Below are 25093 nucleotides of genomic sequence, written 5' to 3' on the forward strand. Positions count from 1 at the left end.
CGTAAAGTTCTGAATTTTGGAAAATCATGAAGAATTTTTTTTTTTTTCAATTCTAAATGATTTTACTTGAAGATTAGGTACATTTTCAAGAAGAGTCATATTAAAATTTTAGAATTTTGGAAAATCATGAAGATAGAAACAAATGTTTTTCATTCTAAATACATTTACTTAAAAATAATGGCCATAATGTTCATAATGTCAATAATGAAATAATTTTCATTAAGAGACGTAAAGTTCTGAATTTTGGAAAATCATGAAGAAATAAACTTTCAATTCTAAATGATTTTACTCAAAAATTACATTAATTTTCATAAAGAGTCGTATTAAAAGGTATGAATTTTGAAGAATCGTGAAGATAATAAATGTTTTTAATTCTAAATAATTTTACTTGAAAAATCATTTTCATTAAGAGTCGTAAAGTTCTAAATTTTAGAAAATCATGAAGAATACACATTTTGTCAATTCTGAATAATTTTACTTAAATGATGTTCATTGAGTCGTAAAAGTTTTGATTTTTGAAAAATCATGACAGAAAAAAACTAATTTTTTTCAAAACAAAATGATTTTACTTAAAATTATGTTCATTTTTATTAAGACCATTTTAATTAAAAGTTCTGAATTTGGGAAAATCATGAAGATAGAAACAAATGTTTTCAATTCTAAAAAAATGTACTTGATTTACTTTTACTTAATTTTACTTCATTAAAAGTTCTGAATATTGGAAAATCGTAAAAATAGAATCAAATGTTTTCAATTGAAAATGATATCCATTTTCATTAGAAGTAGTAAAGTTCTGAATTTTGGAAAATCATGAAGAAATAATTTTTTTTTTTACTCTAAGTGATTTTACATGAAAATGATGTTAATTTTCATTAAAACTTCTGCATTCTGGAAAATCACAAAGAAAGCGTGTACTGTACAAAATGTTTTTAATAGTTTTCACAAAATACATTTAGAAAGCTTTTAAATAAAGTTAAATTGAAATATCTGCAAGACAGGGTAGACCTTTCGTTTTCCAAAGCATTGCTCGGACACAAAAACCATTACAAGTGTTCATGTTTCATGTACACAACAAAAAAAAAAAAAAAAACGCAGAATTCAAGAGATGTCAACATGTTTTTAAAACCACAAATGGTCGTCGATCATAAATAAAGGACTGCGTGATTAAGCCGCAGCCATATATACTCGAAGCCAGTGTACTAGAATGTAAAACAACTGTTTTTTCCTTTACAAAATGTATAGCAACACAAGACTAACGATAAAAAAGAGAAGATTAAGATTGTTGTGTAATAGATGAAATACAAAGGCTTTGGTCTGTTTTTACAATCAACAATGGTTAAAGTCTGATATGTACTTGTAAACAACTGCCAAACACTTACTTTTTATTTTTTTTAAACTCTGTCAAGCATTTTTAATCATAATTATTGGAATTAAATATTTCTAGTCTCACAAAATTATTTGACCGTAGGACACTATAATACAACTATACCTAATAGACAACTTGTACCTGACCTAAAGAAATGTTTTTTCCTTTTTTAACGACGCATGAAAGTCCGTATAAAACATTTATATATTTTTCTTCTCGGGGGGCAATAGAAGTGAGAATATATTTATGTTCCGCGATAATTCCGGGAGGAAGTTTCTAGGGAGAACAGACACTTACAATTGGACAGTAGCAAAATGGATCAATGTTTTTTGATGGCAAAGTCTACCGTATTATAACTTCCCATTGCTCTGACGTCACAATTATAAATAATCAAGCACAAACGGTCTCAGAATCAGTCTGTCTGGCTCCAAAGCCTCATATTTAATCATAAAGTACTCAGTAGTTTACATAATGGCTGTTGTTCCTTTTGTAGATACAGTAGTGTTATTAATTGAAGCCGTTGTGGGTCGATTTTTCTCGAAAATATCTACGAATAGGCGTTTCCCGTTGGTATGTTTCTGCTTCTTTGCTTTGATATGGGCCTGTCTGGAGTCTGATCCGTAATCCTGATATTAGCTCAGTAGAAAACAGTCACAATATATGGTGCTCCGCCATTTCAACGTATTTTTGGCTGTTGAATTGTCTTTTCGTCTTACAAATGCCAATGTACAAATACAACAAAAAAATCGTGGATGTGGCAGAGGTCTGTTGTTTTTGTTCCGTCAAAGTCTCTCTAGCGTCCGTTCATCCTCTTAAGTTTCCAGACCGTGACAAGAGTCTGCGCGCTTTCTCGTCCTGGTATTTGTTTGTGTGTGTCTTGTGTGTTTGTGGAAATACTGCTGCAGAGGTCCAGGTTCTCTCTTAGTCTCTGTGTGGAAGTCAAAGGGCGAAGTAACTCTTTTCTTTACTGTAATCTTGACCAGTACTGAGACATGTCTGGCTCAGTTCCGGGAACTTGGACAGGGACAGACACTCCAGGAGAGATGAGTCCTATAAATAGAGATGGAATATAGGTCAAAAACATGCTCGTTTGCAAACGGTACGATTTGGGGTTATGTATGAACCTCGATTGAGATAATGTTGCTGTCCGCTAAGCATAATCATAGTTTTATGCACTTTAACAAACAGGTTAGTGATGATTCAAGGAGTATTGAACTTAAAATTAGACATTGAAAGGGATGTTTGTTTGTTTTTTTTAAACCCTCTTAAAAATAAAGGTTTTTTGCTCATTTGATTAATGGTTTTTATATATTTTTCACAGTAAAAAATTTGGTTCTTTTAAGAACTGTTTACTGAAAGGTTCTTTGGAGAACCCAAAAATGTTATTCTCTGGCATTGCTACACAAAAGACCCTTTTGGAACCTTTGTTTTTAAGAGTGGGGGAACAAAAATGGTACATAAAGTGGGTGAGAAACAAAGAAACACAATTTTAGATAGACAAAATCATGCCTTTAAAATTAAAAATAATTTTTGGGCAGTGCATATAAAACGTGAACAATAAATTGGTAAAAGAGTTGCATATACACTACCATTCAAAACTGTTCAAAAGTTTGACAATTTTTTTAATGGTTTTGAAATCAATCTCTTATGCTCACCAAGACTACATTCATTTGAAACTGTAAAAATAATAAGGAAGTGCTTTTAGAAGTACTATTTAAATTTTATTTCAACTTAATTTCAAATTATGTTTTTGAAAAAAAGTCTCTTATGCTAACCACATCTACATTTATTTGAAACTGTAAAAACAGTAATAAAGTGCTTTTAAAACTAATATTTGAATTTTATTTAAACTTTATTTTTAAAATGTTATGTTTTTGAAATAAGTATCTTATTCTCACCATGTCTACATTTATTTGAAACATTAAAAACAGTAATAAAATGCTTTTAAAACTAATATTTAAATATTATTTCAAATATTTTATGTATTTGAAATAAGTCTCTTATGCTCACCATGTCTACGTTTATTTGAAACAGTAAAAACAGTAAAAAGGTGCTTTTAAAATTAAGATTTAAATTTAATTTCAACTGTATTTAATTTTTTTTATGTATTTGAAATAAGTCTCTTATGCTCACCGTGTCTACATTTATTTAAAACAGTAACAACAGTCATAAATAATGCTTTTAAAACTAATATTTACATTTTATTTAAACTTTATTTATTTTTTAATGTTTTTTAATTAAGTCTCATAAATCTACATTTCTTCAAAACAGTAAAACATTAATAAAGTGCCTTTAAAACTAATATTTAATTTTATTTCAACTTTATTTACATTTTTTATGTTTTTGAAATAAGTATCTTATGCTCACCATGTCTACATTTATTTAAAACAGTAACAACAGTAATAAATAATGCTTTTAAAACTAATATTTACATTTTATTTAAACTTTATTTATTTCTTTATGTTTTTGAATTAAGTCTCATAAATCTACATTTCTTCAAAACAGTAAAAAATTAATAAAGTGCCTTTAATATTTAATTTTATTTAAACTTTATTTACATTTTGTTTAATGTTTTTGAAAAAAGTCTCTTATGCTCACCATGTCTACATTTATTTGAAACCTTAAAAACAGTAATGAATTGCTTTTAAAATTGATATTTAAATTTTATTTAAACTTTTTTAGATATTTGAAATAAGTCTCTTATGCTCACCACGTCTACATTTATTTGAAACAGTAAAAACAGTAATAAATTGCCTTTAAAACTAATATTTAATTTTATTTCAACTTTATTTAAATTTTTTATGTTTTTGAAATAAGTCTCTTATGCTCACCATGTCTACATTTATTTAAAACAGTAACAACAGTAATAAATAATGCTTTTAAAACTAATATTTACATTTTATTTAAACTTTATTTTTTTATGTTTTTGAATTAAGTCTCTTACATCTACATTTATTTAAAACAGTAAAACATTAATAAAGTGCCTTTAAAACTAATATTTAATTTTATTTCAACTTTATTTACATTTTTTTATGTTTTTGAAAAAAGTCTCTTATGCTCACCACATCTACATTTATTTGAAACCTTAAAACCAGTAATGAATTGCTTTTAAAATTGATATTTAAATTTTATTTTAACTTTTTTATGTATTTGAAATAAGTCTCTTATGCTCACCACGTCTACATTTATTTGAAACAGTAAAAACAGTAATACAGTGCTTTTAAAACTAATATTTTAATTTGATTTCAACTTTATTTCAATTATATTTAATAAAATTTTAATTGCGTCTACATTTGAAACAGTAAAAACAGTAATATTTTGAAACATTACAATTTAAATTACATTTAAATGATTTAAATACAACTTAAATAAAACTGTTTTCTATTTTAAAATGTAATTAATTCCTGTAATGCAAAGCAGAATTGTCAGCACCATTCCTCCAGTCTTCACTGTCACATGATCCTTCAAAAATCATTCTAATATGCTGATTCAGAGCTCAAGAAACGTTTCTTATTATTATTAATGTGGAGTTATGCATTTTTCTTAAAATTCGCAGGAATTAATTACATTTTAAAATATTTTAAAATAGAAAACAGTTTTATTTAAATGTAATTTAAATTGTAATGTTTCACAATATTACTGTTTTTACTGTTTCAAATGCAGACGCAATTAAAAATTAATTGAAATAATATTTCTTTCAAATGGAAATCTTTTGTAACAAATGTTTTGATTCATTTAATGTATCCTTGCAAATCAAAAATCTTTCTAACCCCAAACTTTTGAACGGAAGTATAAAAGTGTCATTTGATCAAGGGCGAGTTGGTTATATGCACAATGAACGTATTCTGCCTACCTGTTGAGGCGGTACCAGAAGTTGCCATTGTTTGGCTGTTCATGTGTGCCTGCATATGAGGGGGTGTGTATGTGTCGTAGCTTCGCCCATTCACGGACGGACTGGTGGGCAGCATGCAGGAATAGGAAGATGTCTGGCTTGGCTATAAAAAACAAGAATATATTTATATAAATATATGTATATATAGCTTTTTAGTATCTATAACACAGGGGAGTTTGAGTTAAATGATGGAATGGGACACACCAAAGGAAGCATCACACACAGCACATTAATCAAGTTATCAAGGGTAGGAGGAGGAAATGAGTGTTCATGGTGCTGTACTTACTTGCATAGGCAGGTTGTTAGCCATTGTGAAGCTGGGCATCGGAGGCAAACCCGTGTACGTGTTGGTCAGAGCCGTGTCTGGTCGGCCTAGCATTGACCCTGTTGTGAAGCTCACTGATAAAGACAAAAAAAAATTTAATACATTTTATCAAGTAAATATTAGATCATATACTAAAAAAACACATCCTATTAATCCAATTAAAATGACCCCGTTCAAAAGTTTACATACACTTGATTCTTAATACTGTGTTGTTACCTGAATGATCCACAGCTGTGTTTTTTGTTTAGTGATAGTTGTTCATGAGTCCCTTGTTTGTCCTGAACGGTTAAACTGCCTGCTGTTCTTCAGAAAAATCCTTCAGGTCCCACAAATTCTTTGGTTTTTCAGCATTTTTGTGTATTTTACTTTTTCCAGCAGTGACTGTATGATTTTGAGATCCATCTTTTCACACTGAGGACAACTGAGGGACTCATACGCAACTATTACAGATGGTTCAAATGCTCACTGATGCTTTAAAAGGAAAAACAATGTATTAAAAGCCAGGTGTGAAAACTTTTGAAAATAATGAAGATTTTTTTTTTTTTTTTGCCTAAATGTCCTTTTTTGATTTAGTGCTGCCCTTCAGAAACTACAGAAGCTACTTACATGTTTCCCGGAAGACAAAATAAGTTGAATTTACCCTGATCTTCAAATTCAAAAAGTTTTCTCTTAATGCATTGTGTTTCCTTCTGAAGCATCAGTGAGCATTTGAACCTTCTGTAAAAGCTGCCTATGAGTCCCTCAGTTATCCTCAGTGCGAAAAGATTTAAATTCAAAAACACAAAAATGCTGGAAACCAAAGAATTTTTTTCTGAAGAACAGCAGGCAGTTTAACTGTTCAGGACAAACAAGGGACTGATTTTGACCTCAACTGTATATATTGTTATATGTGACCCTGGACCACAAAACCAGTCATAAGGTTAAATTTGACAAAACTGAGATTTATACATCATATGAAAGCAAAATTGTTAGGATAGGACACTATTTGACTGAGATACATCTATTTGAAATCAGAAATTCTGAGGATGCAAAAAAATCAAAAAGACTGAGAAAATCACCTTTAAAGTTGTCCAAATTAGGTTCTTAACAATGCATATTACAAATCAAAAATTACATTTTGATATGTTTACAGTAGGAATTTTACAAAAAATCTTCATGGAACATGAACTTAATTTCTTAAAGATTTTTGGCATAAAAGAAAAATCAAAAATTTTGACCCATGCAATGTATTTTTGGCTATTGCTACAAATATACCCCAGCGACTTGATGACATTATAGTACGTTTATAGTATGGTTATGGTGTGCCATTTACCAGGAGTGGTGGGTTGTGGGATTGGCTGGTAGACGCTTGTGTTGAAACTGCTGCTAATGGGAATGTGACTGGAGGAGTTGCTGGCTTGTCGTCGCTGGTTTCTCAGCTTCTCTTCCCTCCTCCATTTCGCTCTTCTGTTTGAGAACCATACCTGCAATACATACACAGAGAAAGTCAGCAGATGTAAACAACAGTAACCATGAGCATGCAGTAGGTTGCTTTGGTTTTAAGAACAAACTATTACAATGTTCTCACCTGTATTCTAGCTTCCGGAAGGTCGATTTTTGCTGCAAGTCTTTCTCTTGCGAATACATCTGGATAGTGGGTTCTTTCAAACTCTAAAAACCAATGTGAAAGTTAAGTTATTCTTCGAATCTTAAGTGGGAATGCCAGACATTTGTTGTTAATGCTTTTACTTGATGCTCACCTTTTTCCAAGGCTTCAATCTGCTCCTGAGTGAACGACGTTCTGTTTCTTTGCAGTTTTCTTTTTAACTGCAGGCGCATTTGAGTCTCATCTGAATCCTCACCGTTTGAGCTAATAGAGTTAGTGTTTTCACCTCCGTTGTCGTGTTGCTGGCAACCATCTGCAAAAAAAGATGAACGAAATATATAATTGTAGAACACACAGACCATATTTTGCATAACCTTAAGTCTAGTCACACCATGTTTCATCTGTGTTATTTATGTAATATTTTGAATTGGCTTTTTGTATATTTTCAGTTTTCTTTGTAAGTTTCAGTACATTTTGGTACATTAGTTATAGTTAGTACATTGTAATAGTTCAGTACATTAGTTAATGTCAGTTAATGAATTACCTAACGATGAGCAATACATTTGTTACATGATTATTAATCTTTGGTAATATTAGTTAATAAAAACTTTATTTAACAACTTTTGAGTTTAAAAATATATTCATAAATTATAAAAATTAACATTAACTAAGAATAATAAATGTACTTGAAGTATTTTTCTTCATTAGTTTGTGTTAAATTATATGCAGCTCACTAATGTTAACATAAATGGAACATTTTTATAAAGTTTTATCTGTGCTTTTGTCATTTTTTATTTTCTTTATAGCTTTATTGATTAAATATTTTTAGTCTTTAATAAGATTTCATTCATTATATTTTTTAGCTTTAATTCAATGGCCAAAAAAGTTAGATAAAAAATCTACATATTTACATAGTTTGCATGAATATTTTACAAAAAGTATAAAGCAATAAATTACAATGTTTCATTAGTTAACATTAGTTGACTACATTAGTTAACATGAACTAAGAATGAACCATTGTTCCACAGCATTTAATAATCTTAGTTAATGTTAATTTTAGCATTTACTAATGCATTAATTAAGTCACAAGTTGTGTTTGTTAACATTAGTTAATGCACTGTGAACTAACATGTACAAACAATGAACAACTGTATTTTTATTAACTAACATTAACAAAGATTAATAAATAGTGTAATAAATGTATTGTTCAATTTTCGTTCATTTTAGCTAACACATTAACATTACTGTTTACTAATGAACCTCATTGTAAAGTGTTACCATAAAATATTTAATTTCGTTTTTTTATAATATAATATAATATAATTAGTCTGCTGTGAATACGCCTCTAGACTCAGGGCAGGAATTGTCAGCATGATCTGCATAGTTCCGTAACAAAGTACCAAAAGAAACACATTGAATCATCCTCGAGCTCCCTTGGATGTTTTCATACGCAGCACACATATAATGTATAGGGATTCTTAGTAGCTATTCACCGTAAGGGTGTCCGGGGACCTATTGAGGTGACCACCAACACTTGAATAGAGAGCTGCTTTTCTCTATGACACAATACCACCAGAAGAATGAGGGGGAACCATTAAACTGTGCAGACAGAGATGGGCTGCCAGGCTCAAATTCTCCCGAGGGCACAATTGGAAAGGAACAACAAAAAGAGGCGTGCAGTGCTCAGCATTGTATAACACAAGGATCTAGTCAACAGAGCTTTCAGTTCAGTATGTTAACCTCTACACACCACTGTCATTAATCAAAGAACCCTGGGCCGGGCCTGTTAAACGCCAGTTAGGATTTATACGTTCAACAGGAGATGACCATTCAAAGACCTTTGCTTGCTTTAGGATGGCTTAGAGAAGTCTCTCCAATCAGAACAAGTCCTTTCCAGGCTATTTCACCTGCAGTGGTTAATATTTCCGCTACAGAATATAAAAATGTAAAAGATAATTGTGACTTTTTATCTCACAATTCTGACTTTTTTCTGAGAATAGTGAGATATAAACTCGCAATTGCAAGTTATGAAGTTCAATTCTGAGGAAAAAGCTCACAATTCTGACATTTTCATACAACTGCGAGTTGATATCTCACAATTCTGACTTTATAACAGGCAATTGCGAGTTTATATCACACATTTCTGACTTTATAACTTGCAATTGTGAGAAAAAAGTCAGAATTGCAAGATATAAACTCGCAATTGCAAATTATAAAGTCAGTTTCTGAGGAAAAAATAAGTGACAATTCTGGCATTTTCATACAACTGCAAGTTTATATCTTAGAATTCTGACTTAATAACACAGTTGTGAGTTTAGTCTGACCCTATAACTCACAATTGCAAGATTATATCACAGTTTTGAGAAAAAAGTCAGAATTGCCAGACATAAACTCACAATTGCAAGTTATGAAGTCCAATTCTGAGGAAAAAGCTCACAATTCTGGCATTTTCATACAATTGTGAGTTTATATATCATGATTCTGACTTTATAACACACAATTGCGAGTTGATATCACACATTTCTGACTTTATAACTCGCAAATGTGAGTTTATATCACACAATTCAGAGAAAAAAAGTCATAATTGTGAGATATAAACTCGCAGTTTCAAGTTAAGTCTAATTCTGAGAAAAAGCTCACAATTCTGACATTTTCATACAACTGCGAGTTTATTTCTCATGATTATGACTTTATAACACGCAATTGTTAGTTTATATCACACAATTCTTAATTTATGACTCGCAATTTACAAGTTTATTTCTTAATTCTTAGAAAAAAATCTGAATTGCGGGATATAAACTCACAATTGCTAGTTATGAAGTCCAATTCTGAGGAAAAAGCTCAAAATTCTGACATTTTCATACAACTGCGAGTTTATATCTCATAAATCTGACTTTATAACACGCAATTGCAAATTTATCACACATTTCTGACTTTGTAACTGGCAATTGTTAGTTTATATCTCACATTTCTGACTTTAATAACTCACAATTGTGTGTTTATATCACAGTATTTTTGACTTTATAACACTTAATTGTTCGTTTCTATCCCACAACTCTGACTTTATAACTGGCAGTTGCGAGTTTATATCAAAGTTTTGAGAAAAAAGTCTGAATTGCTAGATATACACTCACAATTGCAAGGAATACAGTCCAATTCTGAGGAAATGGCTTACAATTTTCATACAATTGTGAGTTTATATCTCATAATTCTGACCTTTACAACACGCAATTGTGAGTTTATATCACAATTCTGAGAAAAAAAAAGATATAAACTTGCAATTGCAAATTATGAAAGAAAAAGCTCACATTTTTTTATATTAAAGTTGTAGTAAAAAAAAACAAAGTAAAAGATCATTTGCATTTTTCGTGTTTAATATTACTGTTCTCAGATACAATACTGTGAACATCCACACGCAGGATTCGTTTTCATCAACCTGATTAAAAAAACTAACTATTCATCAGCTAAACTTTTTTCCATTGTCTCCTTTAACCAAAAGCCTGTGCATGTTCTCTCTCTCTGCCTCAGAAAAAAGCAACCTCTAATGAGCAATTACAGAGAGACAGAGCTGTGCCTGTCACAAATTTTTGCATGTGACAGAAACATCTTTTGTCCCGGGACGCGCAGTGCTTTTCTCTCACTCCCCATGGGGCGCAAATGATGTGGAGGGCAGCGGCAGGGGGAGGGGGCAGGTGGAAGCGCATGGACACCTCCGCCGAAAAACTCTGTCCCTAGTCACGAAGATCCAAGGGCCAGACAGAAGCCGTATTGAAATGAGCGATTAATTAGCACTAACTCCTCAATTAATGAGTGGCCTTTTCCCATCTACGTTTGCCAACGGCACGCTATTCTACATTCTGTATAATAATCTAATGTGGCTCCGGATGGATTGACATATAGACCTAATCACTGCAAGAGATTTTTTATATATGTGACCCTGGACCACAAAACCTCTTAAGTAGTATGTTTGTAGCAATAGCCAAAAATACATTGTATGGGTCAAAATTATCGATTTTTCTTTTATGCATAAAAATCACTAGGATATTAAGTAACGATCGTAAATATATAAAAACTTAATTTTTGATTATCAAAATGCATTGCTCAGAACTTTATTTGGACAACTTTAAAGACAATTTTCTCAATATTTTTATTATTATTATTTATTTATTTTTTATTTTTTTTGCACCCTCAGATCAATGGAAAGCTTATTTATTCAGCTTTCAGATTATGTATAAATCTCAATTTCAAAAGATTTACCCTTATGACTGGTTTTGTGGTCCAGGGTCACATATTTTCGAACATTTTCACTTTTTCGAAACATAAATAAATACTATGAATTTATAATGAAATACAGTAGCACTTTACTATAAGGTCTTGTTAGTTAATGTTAGTACATGCATTAACTAACAATGAGCAATTTGTTACAGTATTTATTTACCTTTTTTATCATATTTAATAAAAATACAACTGTTCATTGTTACTCAAGTTCACATTAGCAAATAAATAATATTACATACAATAAATAAATAATATACAATTTTTAATTTTATTAATGTATTAGTAAATGTTGAAATTAACATTAAGATTAATAAATGCTTTAGAAGTATTTTTCATTGTTATTTCATTGTTCATACATTATTATATATTATATATAGTTACATTATATAGTTACTTTATTAATTTTAAACAATAGTATAATATATATTTTAATTTGTATACACTTCATATTAAATATTGTTCTATAAATTCAGTCCATACTATATAAATATAGTACAATGTGGGATAAAAAAATAAAACAATATATAAATAATGATTGTGATTAGTATTATTATTATAAATGCTTAATTATATTAATTATTTAGAAACTTAAATATTTAAATGAATAATCTTTTTTGATGTTATTTTCAGTTATTTTGTTATTATAAGATGTTGTTATTATTATCATTAATAATATTTTATAAAAACAAATGATTAAAGAATTGATACTATTTAATAATAATTCTTATTTTTTTAATTTATTATAATTTTTATTTATTTTATTTTTTATTATTATTATTGTTTTTAGATGCAATTGTTTGCTTGTTGCTGTTATTTTTTGTTGTTTATGTTGTTATTATTATGGTTATTATTATCATTAAATTATTTTATGAAAAATATATTATTTTTTATATATTTTTATGAAAAATGATTAAAAAAAAACAATAAATTCATTGATATTATTCATTAGTAATCATTTTTATTGTACCTTTTTTTTAGTATTTTTTATGCAGTTGTTTGGTCATTGCTGTTCCTTTTTGTTGTTTATATGTTATTGCTCTTCCAATTTTCCTGATGACAGTGATGCTCTTATTGCTTTTAGACGGTCTCACCTTGATTCGGTTGTCCTGGCACGGACGTACCAGGGTACCATCCCGGGCGTGTCCCCCACGTGCCGGTCTGCCCGTTGAGCATTCTCAGCTTGTCGTACATGCCATCTGCACCCATCTGTTGCTTTTCGCTAGCCAGGTTGCGTAGGACTCGATTTATCGACGACACCTGAAAGGTACAAAGCAGACCGTCAGTCAGGTGTTTTCATTTCATTACAGCTCTCTCAGTGAATGCTATTTGTATTTAAAAACCTATAAAAGTCTTACAATATGGATAACGCAAAAGTGAAAAAGGCATGTCAATGCATCTACCTATATATGTATTTTTAGTTATCTAGTTTGCAAGCACAAGGTCCTAATTGACGTAAGAAGTGCACAGTGACGTTTGCACGATCAAATGATGCAAATGAAACATTATTTGCACTTACGCTTGGTATGTTATCGTTGGTGCACACCCCTTCCGACAGCAGCCTGTCACGAATTTCCCAGGCAAAGATCGAGGGACACTCCCTCTTGTACTGTGCTATTTTGCCGACCACTTCAGGCGTCGCTACCCTCGGTTTGCTGCCTCCGATGGCTCGCGGTCGGATGGAGCCGGTCTCATAATATCTCCCCAAAATCTTGCTCACGCAGCCATTCGACACCTGAATGGACAGCAATATACACAATTCACATACATTATTTAAAACTAGAGTGAAATAATTTAATGTACTTCAAACGGTTATACGCTTACGTTCTTATTGTCCAGTTGGACTTTTGCATCATCATGGGTCTATGAACACAGAAAATATGCCTTAAAATTGCTAGGATGATTTCATTACGTTTCGGGTCACACTTTACGTTAGTGCTTGTTTGTTTACCGAGCAATGCAAATAAATAGCACGTGCTTGAATGTTTCTACACTCTTAAAAATAAAAGTATTGGCATTAGTAGTTTCACAAGACCTTGAAGATCAGATCTGCAGATCTGTAGAATGTTCTTCAAAATGGTTCTTTTAAGAACTGTTCACTTCTTAAAAGAATCACAGAGCTTTTATTTTTAAGAGTGTATTGTATTGTATTTATTGCTCTGATTGAGCTTTTTTTTAGCTGTACTATTTGATTGCATGTGACCATGATTTGGCTTGTAAATAAGTATGATTATTCCACTAGCACCTATATAGTTTGTGGATGTGAAAATGGGCTTCACGGTCACCTGCAAAATCCTTGAGATGTCGCAGGGTCGTGCTCCACTGTGAGCGAGTTCGACTATCTTCTGTCTGGTGGAGTCCGGTAACGGTCTGCCGTTCACAAACACCCCGCCGAGCTGGTTGACGCCACTGTGACCTGTGGCACACGGAGACATAACAAATTGGCTCGTCTTTCCCCTCAAAAACATTCCCTCAATAGGCGTCCCATTGTCCAGAATAAAGCTCCACTTCTTGGAGCTGTTCTTTGATCAGTGTTACTGACAAACCGAGTCAGATTAGACTGAAAAAAAGTGGATTTTTCAACAATCCCAATGTTATATAACTTCAAAATAATTGCACATTAAATACACACAAAGGAAATTTATCTTAAAATATCTTAAAAGCCAACCCTTCAAAATTCAATGTTGAAGTGATACCAACAAAGAAAGCTTTATCATTTTTTTTTACATTAATAATCATCTTTTATCTTGACCAAGCCAAGTTTTGCATTTGTTAAACTAACAAGCCCTATAAAACAACATTTGAATGTCATGCACTAGGCTCGAATCAATCGCCGCACACAATCGACTGATGAAATGACCTGAGTCTAAACATCTCCATTCAAGTGAACTGAAATTTTCATAATCAAATTGTCCTCAAGAGAACAGCTTTTCACAAGACCGTGCGCCAGTGTTAGGAAACTCTTGTTCACACCAAACTAAAAATTCCCTAATAAATAAGCACCCATCGGCACTCAACAGATGATCTAAAAGAGACAGAGCATTTCTATTTCTATCGTAACAGCAAAGTGTCAAATAAGTAGATATTAAAGCAAAGCAGGACCTGTAAAGCTCAGAAGAATATGAAAAGCGCATACCAGTTTGGTGTATTTTGATGCGACGTGAAAGTCCAATGCAAAGTCAATTCAAAAGCAAGTAAAAAAACTGAGGCGAGTCCCTACGAAAAGCCTCCCCAGAGTGTGTGTGTGCTCTAGCTCTCTGCTCCTCTCTCGTCTGACTGCAGGAGCCCGAGCTCCTAAGCAATAAATAAGCTCCAAATATAGAAGAAGAAGAGGGGGGAAAATATGATGAGACTCTCTGACATTTGTCTTTAGAATAAAGCTAGCTGCACGTCAAGTTTGAGCTTAATTTCTGGAAATAGGCGGAGGTCGCCTCGGATCATGCATGGAAGGCTCATTGAAAAGATCAGCTGAAGTACTTGTGGCAGGACTGTCACTTTATATGACACTGCTCCGCTTTTGAAAAACGCATCGTCACGACAAATAGTAGCATGCTAAAACGACCCTTTCTGTCTGCATTTGGATATCAGACAAAATTGGATTCTGCTCTTGTTGCCTTCAAGGGAGGCTTCGTTTTATTTCTAGCTATAGGGGCAATGCACGGCCACGAGGACAGGGGCGTGCGTGTTCCTAAACATATTAAAACTGACAAAGCTCTGTCGTACTGTTTGTAACAAACCCCAGATCTACAGTCTTGTGGAAAATGCACCATCCGAAAAAGGCACTGCAATTCTGAGGTAAAAATGTACTGGTGATTTTTGTAACTGGACTAATTTGAATCAATCTGATTTATTTAATCACTGATGCTGCACAACAAACGTGTGGTAATCTTTACAAATCCAGTGGGGTAATCCACTGTCATCCTCTCGGTGCTCAATAATTCCTGGATTAGTTGGAATTAATAGACTCTTGAATGTAAGAAGGCGTGCGTGTTTATCAAATGAAGCCATTTGATTGATGTCACCATCACAGAGAAACATGACCCTGCCTGTCATTTCACAGTTCAAAGGTTAAGTCTTAATAATCATATAATTCCCCACTGTGTGGGACTGTAGATCTGCCCTGGTGGCAGTCATAATGAGACTTGTATTTTATTGCTCCCCTACTAATAGAGAAACATATGTTGGGAATTTTGAACATCAATTCTAAATCTTAAAACCAAATTGGAAATGTGCATGCTTTTAAATGTGCTATTTATTTTTACATTTAACTGCAACTATCTGCATGCATTTTATTTTTCATTATTTGAGTTCTGTCTTATATTTCCATATGGCTGAGCAATATGTGACCCTGAACCACAAAACCAGTCATAAGCGTCAATTTTGTGAAACTGAGGACTATACATCATCCGAAAGCTGAATAAATAAGCTTCCCTTTGATGTATTTGTTAGGATGGGACAATATTTGGCTGAGATACAGCTATTTGAAAATCTGGTATCTGATGGTGCAAAAAAATCTAAATATTGAGAAAATGCCTTTAAAGTTGTGCAAATTAAGTTCTTAGCAATGCATATTAATAATCAAAATTTAAGTTTTAATATATTTGGGGTAGAACATTTACAAAATATATTCATGGAACATGATCTTAACTTAATATCCTAATGATTTTTGGCATAAAAGAAAATTTTATTTTTTGACCCATACAATATATTGTTGGCTATTGCTACAAATATACCCCTGCTACTTAAGATTTAAGTTTTGTGGTCCAGTGTCACATATAATTACATTACATAATCACAAAGAAATAATTCCAGAAGCATTTATCATATCAGACCTCAGATCCTACACCAAGAGACAAATGCATGAACTAAGTAATGCTGTGCTGTTTACAGAATAACTAGAAAAAATCCTGTTTTTCAACCCTCAAGCTAGTACGGAAAATCTTGAGATCAAATCCTGGAATCATCAAACTATTTCACGTGTGCCGTTTCATGCATTAACTGTTTCGGCACTGTCAAGCCCTCTGCGGAAGTTGGCAACTATTTTCTGCATTAATCCAGCCAGAGCTGCATTTATTTGTTACCAACTGAAGCAGAAATAAACATCTCCTCCCCCACCAGCATTTCATTTATTTATGCTTGAAATATATGTAAAATGCAGCATGCATCCGTGTAGCTTTTCTATTAAATATCAACACGAAATAATAAAAAAGCGTTGGAATTTTCTGTGGGGAAAATATAATTCGCATTTTAATTTGACCATAATTCAGACTTTCGCACATTTTGTCTAATATTTAATTTCCTGTCTTTCAAGTTTAATCGTAAATGAAAAAAAAAACTCAGCCAACATCTAACATAATTCATAAGAAAATACACATGAGTAGCCTATCTTAATAAGAATTGCACTTACTGTTTTGCATCATGGACGCCACTCCTGATTCCCACGTGGGTTGGTTATGGTATTCTATTTATGACAAAGAAAATAAATAGAGTTAGTTGTGAAATCCTGAAATTCTAAAACAAATCTATAGCAGTTTTGCAACAATTGCGGCGTTGCATTTACGGCCGATGCATCTCTACGCATAAGTGAGTCAAAAAGATGTTTTGGGAATAATTCTTTCTAAGAGAATTTTAGCGTTAAAAACTTGCCTGTTAACAGAGTTGACTGTCCGAATAAAACAATTTAGCCCTTCATTTGCGTCTGACTATTTAGATCATTCCTAGGATAGAGCAAAAGAGTAATATTAGTATGTAAACCCTAACGGAGGTCCTTTTTTGTACAACTTTTATACGTTCCGTTTCGCACCTGTCATTTGTTTATTTTTGGCACGTAAAATGGAACTTAATCTGCGCTATGAAATAGTAAAGTAAAATATAATAAATGAAAATTATAGAATAGAATAGAGTTCGCGTCTCAATTTCTTGGTGGTCTGTAAAAACATGTTCAACCTTTAGATCTTCCCGTCAAAAGTGTACAGTGACACACGCTGTCTACTTCGCATCAGTGCTCTGAAAAGTGAGAACTGGAGGGGGTGAGAGGATCCTAACAAAGCCTGCTGGAGCTCAACAATGCGCCTCTTTTACCTTCTATACCCAAACCCAGCCAGCACAACTCGGCCTCTGCAACTAGCAACACAACCTCCCACCAAACGTACCAATACTTGCCCGAATACAAAGAGCCGAGGGCACCCTGCCCCCCAGACGACCATCCACACACACATCCACACACACACACTCACACACACAACATCCACTGTCACTTTCCTGATGGCCATGACCCCGGTGCCCGAACCCCAATGCGTGTTTCTGTTTGTGGGGTTTGGGGAAATAGAAAAGTAATTTCGCGTTATAAATATCTGGAGGTGTTTGTGTAACGGGTGTGGGTTGTTAGGGGTTGTAAAAGGATGCAACAGCCCAGTAGGGTGCTCAATTGGAAAAAAACAATTGCAATAAAGGATCTATTCAGTGACATTGCTAAAAAGGGGCCCAGGGAAGGAAAGTCTTTCGTTTCATTTTCTCTCCCGACGCTGAAATAACAAAACCGGTGTGTCCGTTTCCATTCGCTCTCTTCCCAAGATTCAACAACTAGTGCCTGAAAAAAAGTGTTCATTTAAACACGTTAAACTACGTTTTAACAACTTTAACATGTCAGTAAATTTAACTGACTTTAACAAACATTATTTTACACTTAAATGAAATGTTCTAAAACATTTTGTGGATTTTTTCTTCAAACTTTATTTAGGCATACGTTAATTTCTTCGTTAACCACGAAATAAAAACATTTTATTTATCTTTATCTCATGTTTTTCTAATTTTAAATTAATTTTAAAATTCATAGCCTAATTTGTCAAAGAGGTTACCACAGTGTTTAATTCGCACAAAATGTGCGTGATTTAAAAAAGAATAATAATCTAGCTGAATAAGGCTTATTTAAAATAAAAAGTTGCGTGAAATGGAAACAACTCGCAATTGAAAATACATTTCAAACCTAATGTGCCGATGAAATCTCCTAATCACTCTTAATCACGGTAAAATGTTAATTGTTTTGTGCTTTGAGACTCTGCGTGTTCCCGTTAATGATTTATCTAACGCCGTATACGGGCTGTTGTTGTTTTTTATGAGGTTAACTAGAATCTCATCTGCATTTCTTTCGTTTGTGTAATCCTTAACTACAATTGCTTTAATTAAACATGCTTATTCAGGAAACGGTGTTCTCCATAAACATCATTCACATGCAGACATGCATCTGGATGTGTACAAAAGCGCAGTGGGAAGTTTTGAAGGATCTGACATTAACATGCCCTAATCATCTTATACTGCCATCGATGGGGAAATCTTTTGTTATTTGGAGCTACATTTATTTAGTGAATGTTCATGAGGACTTGAGCGTCCTAATGCCATAGAAAAAAACTAAGTACAGTTAGTAGCCTATAAGTAGGCCTGGTTTATATTTGCTGGATGCTAAAATAAACCCCGCTGTTATGATTAGTTTTTAAAAACAAAATTAGGTCAATAAAATGTTTTATTTTATTTAGTTAATTCAATTCGGACAACATATTGATGTTTATTTTTTTAAGCTACCTATTTAACAAAAGTGAAAGTCTTTATTTTCTAGAATTTTTTTTTAAATCGTTTACAATTGCTAAACCCTATATATTATTTTTTAAATGCAAAGAATAATGAAAAACCAGGTCCTCATGAGATTCAGACAAATCTTTAAGAAGGCACTCGGCTGATGAATCAAACTGACACCTTTCCTCAACGGGTCATTGCATTCCCGTGCACCGCGCAAACACACTGTTCAGGCCTAATGTGACTTCTAACTCTTTCCTCTCACAGATACACATTTGTTATCCATAAACAGCGGGTTTTGTCTAAAAGGTAGACGGAAAAAAATACAGCATAATCTGAAAGCGCAGCTTTGCCTAATTATTTAGTTTTTTGAGTTAGCATATAAACTATTAAAAAAGCGAGCATGTTTTTAATTGCATTAGGCTACTCGGGCAAAACCACTAATAGTAGGCTAATCTTATGTCTTCATAAATACAAATACAGTTCTAGATCCCACGTCTAACTTTTAGTTTTAACTCGCGTACTCACCTTTTTGAGGCATTCTGCTCCACCGCCTGAGCCCTTCCGAGCAAACTGGTGAGACTGGGGAAATAAACAATTGGTCCCCAATAGAAATCTCTTCTCAGAATATATGTTTTCCCAGCGTTCCTCTATCTGGAAGGAAATTCCCTGCGAAGGAGACACAGATTGACAGTGAGCGGAGATGTCAGGACTGCTCAGGAACTGAGAGTGTGTGTGCTCGCATGTGAAGTGAGTGAGTGAGTGAGAAAGTGAAGGCACATGCAGTGAGAGAGAGAGAGAGCGAGAGAGAGAGAGAGAGAGAGGCAGAGTTGAACACACCTATGATGATTGGTGATAGTACTGATGTATTTAGTCTGTCTGTTCCCGCTTGCAGCGCTTTACCGGCCCATTAGAGAAGCACTGACCCTCTGCCATCGCAGAACAGAAAACAGGCCACTTTTGAACCAACTAATCAGTCCGCGCATGCAAATGCTGAGCGCCCCCTCTCAAACTCACTCAATATTGCTTTATGCAATGGTGCAGGATTGCTTCAGTCTGGTTCTGTTAGATGCACTGCTTAAATCTCACCACTGGGTTTAAGCACACTCAGAAAGAAAATAGTGTTTTATAGTGTTTCTAGCTTTTGTAAAATGGGTTTTCACATTAAAATTCGGCCTTAAAAGTGTGATTAGTAACTCGGTGCGCTCGTGTATTTACATTAGCAACACTTGAATAATCCAAATTCTGTTTAAAAAATCAGTTTGTCGCTGTTATTGTTTCTATTCGTTGTAAAAATGTGACCCTGGACCACTTTTATAGCAAAAGCCGAAAATACATTTTATTGGTTAAAATTTAAAAAATATCATTAGGATATTACGAAAACATCATTTTCCATGAAAATATTTTGTATATTTTCTACCGTAAATATAGCCTATCAAGCTTAATTTTTGATTAGCAATATGCATTGCTAAGAACTTCATTTGGGCAACTTAAATGGCGATTTTCTCAATATTTTGCTTTTTTTTTTTTTTGCACCCAGTTTTCAGATTTTCAAATAGTTGTATCTCGGCCAAATATTGTCATATCCTAACAAACCATAGATCAATGGAAAGTTTATTTATTCAGCTTTCAGATTGTTCAGTTAAAAAAAATGACTGGTTTTGTGCTCCAGGGTCACAAATGATTTTTCGAAGTTATAAAACAATAAATAGGCTAAAAAGACTGAATACTTAAGTAGGTTTTACAATAAATACTATGTCAGTTTTTCTACTTTAAATTTTAGCGTTTAATTCAATGTTAGGCTACTTGCAGTTTCTTTGTAATTATTTGTAAACTGTACTAGTTTCTAAAATATATTTGTTTCTATTGGTATAAACTGAGAATTATACATGAATAAATAAACTTTCCATTGATGTGTGGTTTGTTAGGATAGGACAATATTTGGCCGAGATACGACTATTTGAAAATCTGTAATCTGAGGGTGCAAAAAAAATCTAAATATTGAGAAAATCGCCTTTAAAGTTGTCCAAATGAAGTTCTTAGCAATGCATATTGCCAATCAAAAATTAAGTTTTGATAAATCTATAAATATATCTGGAACATGATTTTTATATCCTAATGATTTTTGGCATAAAAGAAAAATCGATCATTTTGACCTATACAATGTATTTTTGGCTTTTGCTACAAATATACAGACTGCTTTTGTGGTCCACGGTCACATATGTGTAAAATGGACATTGTTGTAAAATGCTACCGCAATTCTCCCACGAAAATCTGCGTCTTTGCTAAATATTCCTGAGTGATTGTTTTCTGCTTGGGGCTTTTAGATCCTGAGAGATCTGGCCCTCCGTGACACTGATACAAGAAAGCAACCTGTTGACAGCTGTGAATTCAAAAGGAGAACCTGTTTGCTCTGTGCATTAAGTGCACTTGCAAATGGTCCCTGGTGCAACTGGCTAAAGCAAACGCAAACACTCTCCACGTGCTTTTGTTGACACTCGCGCACTTTTGCACCGTATCTGCACGTGGAGGTTACCTCCGTGTCCACGGGGCCGGATTTTTCCCCCTAATTTCACCGTTCACTAATTTTATAGCTTGTTCCTAGTAGTCGCAAACAGTAAAGACATGTGCAACAGTGGTGGTGTGTAATTTTAAAGCGCAAATCATGAGGAACTTGCAGGTCCCTGAGGTAAATTAGCTTAAACAGGATGAGTTAAGCCTATATGTGACCCTGGACCTCAAAAACAGTCTTAAGTAGCACGGGGTATATTTGTAGAAATAGACAATGCATATGGGTCAAAATTATCGATTCTTCTTTTATGCCAAAAATCATTAGGATATTAAGTAAAGATCATGTTCATATTTTGTAAATTTCTTACCGTTAATATATCAAAACGTAATTTTTGATTAGTAATATGCATTGCTAAGAACTATATTTGGACAACTTTAAAGGCGGTTTTCTCAGTATTTGCGCCCTCAGATTTTCAAATAGTTGTATCTCAGCCAAATATTGTCCTATCCTAACAAACCATACATCAATGGAAAGCTTATTTACTCAGAAAAAAATGGCTTTTAAGACTGGTTTTGTGGTTCAGTGTTACATATTATGTTTTGATTTTTGCTAATTTAACCGCCAGTTGCAAAGCCACCATGTCGAAGTCTAGCTACAAAAAGTTTTGTAACTAGGTGTTTTTTGTATCTCTATAACTTACTATAGCTACTATTCCCATATGTATATGCCTAAACTGTGCAAATTAACCTATCTATCTATCTATCTATCTATCTATCTATCTATCTATCTATCTATCTATCTATCTATCTATCTATCTATCTATCTATCTCGAGGCCTGTTTCGCATATGCAGACATCGGTAGCGGACATCCGCGCCCGCATTCGGCTGTACAGTCATTGTTCGAGTCGCGACTGTACAAGTGTGCAAACTGATGGAATTAAAAAAGACACGGTCATCACTGCATTCACTTTCCCTCACAAATCTCATCAATTAACTAAAAGGGTGAATGAGAGAACTATTGCGTCCATGAGTGTCACAAAAAGGAGACAAACGACACGGAGTAAAAAAGAAGCCTCAGTGCGGATAATAAACAACTCTGTCCCTGTACGGGCCTTGCAGAGTTTCTGACTTACTCCTCCAAATGTTTCTACAATTAGCTGTTCTTATCTGTATTTTGGTCTTTGCCTCTCATTACTCAATAATCCACTTTAAAATATTCTTTTTTTTTTAATTATTCCAAAATCGCAAAGACACTGCACTGCATAAGCCAGTTTTATTGTTCTAAATGGTGGACGAAAAGAATGCCCTAAGCTTTGTAATTGTGCCCTGGCTGTTGATTCCTCCTTTAGATAACTTGTAAATCCTCTCCGTGTTAATGAGGTGTAGTTAGGATGTGGTCTAATTCATCACCCTTCAGGCCATACAACCCCGGCACATCACACGAACCCTGCAGATAGCAATTTTACACGCAAAGCAATTAGCCCAATTGGGATTAGTAACTGCTAATACGAAGTCGTGAAAAGTAATCCCTAATCTCGTAGCTGTTTCGCTCTTGGGCAAAGTGGTCACTCTGTGGCTTCTGAAAACTTTTTAGAAAAGGAGAACTATAGGGGAGGGAATAGGCCCGACGTCATACGTCAGAAGAACAAGAACAAAAAAGTGAACCAATAAAAAGAAAAAATATATAAATCAATGCAGGCTGAAGTTTACTTACCACCAATTAATTTGTTTTTCATATGTTTCATGCAATACTTATTTATATTATTTATTTTATTATTTTTGTAAGTTTTGATAAATAATTACAAAAAGACTTGTTTAACATGCAATTCTAGGCTAATATAAAAAAACACAAAATATAACATAATCATAACTTTTATTATTATGCCTATTATTATCATTATTAAACTAATTAGTAATTTTAATTGCTTTGAGAAAATAGAGACACAAATTTGACATTTCTACATTTCATCTTTCATTTGACTTTCTTCTTTCACTTACTGAATCACTTTAATTTGCGTTTCAGTCAAAGCATAAAAGTGTTCTTTAGAGCGAAATATGTTTTTAATCTAATACAAAATGTTTTAAAAAATAAAAATACATTTTGAGGTGATGTTATTTCTGTACTTTTGCTACACCTGCACTAATGAATTGACGTAATTCATTACATTTTATGAAAATGTAGCCTACTAAAATAACCATTCCAAGTGCAGATTTCTGTTTATTTTTCTCAAAATTTGACAGAAAGGTAATTAATTAAGTATCTTTTGGCTGCTTATGACTTCTTAGAAGTTGCGGGATAAGATGGGAAATTACTATAAACAAACATTAGTCTATAATGCTGTCCAAATCCGTCAAATAGTTTTTCCAGAAATTAAGAGCCATCTTAATATTTTTTTTAAATACATGAATGTATATCATTTGTATCTTTTAATTGATTTATGATATAGTATATGCTAATTCCTGTTTTGTAACAGGAAAATTGTAAAATTGCAATTCTTGACGCAATCAAACGTATTTTCATAATAAACACAGACCCTGCATTTGTTTTGTTTTTTTGTTTGTTTGTTTTTTTTTTTTTTTTTCTTGAGGACGGAGGTTAAAAAGAACATGCAGTATTTGATCTTAACTTACCCGAATATTTCTGACTTCTGATCAATATCCTGCTCTTCCAAACCCTTGCGATTGAATGAATTAAAACGATCTCATGAGTCCAGATTGTGTGTCACGTTTGAATCCCGTTCGGCGTGGAAATATCAGTGAGAATGAAAAAAACGGTGTAACCCTCACTCACTGTAAACTTTCTCTTAATATCGGTCTCAGCCCGCCACCGATTGGTCAGATGACGCGCAACGTCACGCTGGAAAATAGTTCTCATACAGCCATGCATGCAACACATCATGGGGAACTCCATGCGCTCACATTAGCCTCGATTTTCAACGCTTGGCATGATTATTGCCCTATATTTGCAGGGAAGAATTAGGAATGTTATGGTTCTATTTTAAATCATGGTGTTTTCTAAAGAACACATACATCTGGGCTTCAATGCGATGCCAAATGTGAAACAACTGTATAATAACAATACATAAAACAGGCCTACTAAATATAAAAGTGTATAATATATAGTAATATATGTTAACTATAAGAAAATAATGATATAATGTGAATAAAATATATTTCAAACTATAGTGGCACTAACCACTATTGATTAAAGAAAAATCTGAAAATAAATAATGTATTTTTTAATTACATTTCGCTGATTTTCTGACTGATAGCTAACTATGCACAACAAGAAAACAATTCTCTTTGATATACTAATAATTCTAGAAATGCTTGTTGACAGTTTGAATATCCTAGGCTATATCAATATGTGAAAAGAAAATTCCCAGGCTATTTTTATAAAACCTTTAAATTGTTAAACGCTATTTTTCCAGTCTCTCTTTTTGATCCCAGGTTGCTATCCGTCTGTTAAGCAAATATTGGCCAAGGCGTGACGGAGATCTTATTTACCCTACTCATTCAGGTGGAAAATCAAATGGTTAACCGGTACAACAGCACGTTTAGTGAAAGTG

General features: G+C 33.1%; 1 protein-coding gene across 5 annotated transcripts; it reads right to left on the reverse strand.

Annotated features, from left to right (window-relative positions):
• Positions 1–912: 912 nt before the first annotated feature.
• On the reverse strand, positions 913–24282 carry pax6b (paired box 6b). Of its 5 annotated transcripts, XM_073836411.1 has the most exons (13): positions 24156–24282; positions 19541–19681; positions 16851–16904; positions 13729–13859; positions 13268–13306; positions 12963–13178; positions 12538–12703; positions 7323–7481; positions 7151–7233; positions 6896–7046; positions 5545–5657; positions 5220–5361; positions 913–2416 (listed from the first exon to the last, which is right to left on the reverse strand). In XM_073836411.1, the coding sequence occupies exons 2-13, from the start codon at positions 19551–19553 to the stop codon at positions 2331–2333; spliced, it is 1353 nt and encodes a 450-aa protein (XP_073692512.1). In that variant the 5' UTR covers positions 19554–19681; positions 24156–24282; the 3' UTR covers positions 913–2330. The 5 variants fall into 5 exon arrangements, with proteins under 5 accessions (XP_073692512.1, XP_073692514.1, XP_073692515.1 ...); XM_073836413.1 differs by lacking the exon at positions 13268–13306; XM_073836414.1 differs by lacking the exon at positions 5220–5361.
• Positions 24283–25093: the final 811 nt, after the last annotated feature.

Source organism: Garra rufa, chromosome 3 (assembly GCF_049309525.1).
Source record: "Garra rufa chromosome 3, GarRuf1.0, whole genome shotgun sequence".
Classification (NCBI taxonomy): domain Eukaryota; kingdom Metazoa; phylum Chordata; class Actinopteri; order Cypriniformes; family Cyprinidae; genus Garra; species Garra rufa.

Bases quoted from the DNA above. Each gene is read 5' to 3' on its own strand.
- pax6b (XM_073836411.1), bottom strand. The intron at 13,307-13,728 runs GTGACCGTGAAG...CTGTGTTCATAG, and splicing joins ACATCTCAAGGATTTTGCAG to ACCCATGATGATGCAAAAGT. The intron at 12,704-12,962 runs GTAAGTGCAAAT...TGTACCTTTCAG, and splicing joins CCAACGATAACATACCAAGC to GTGTCGTCGATAAATCGAGT.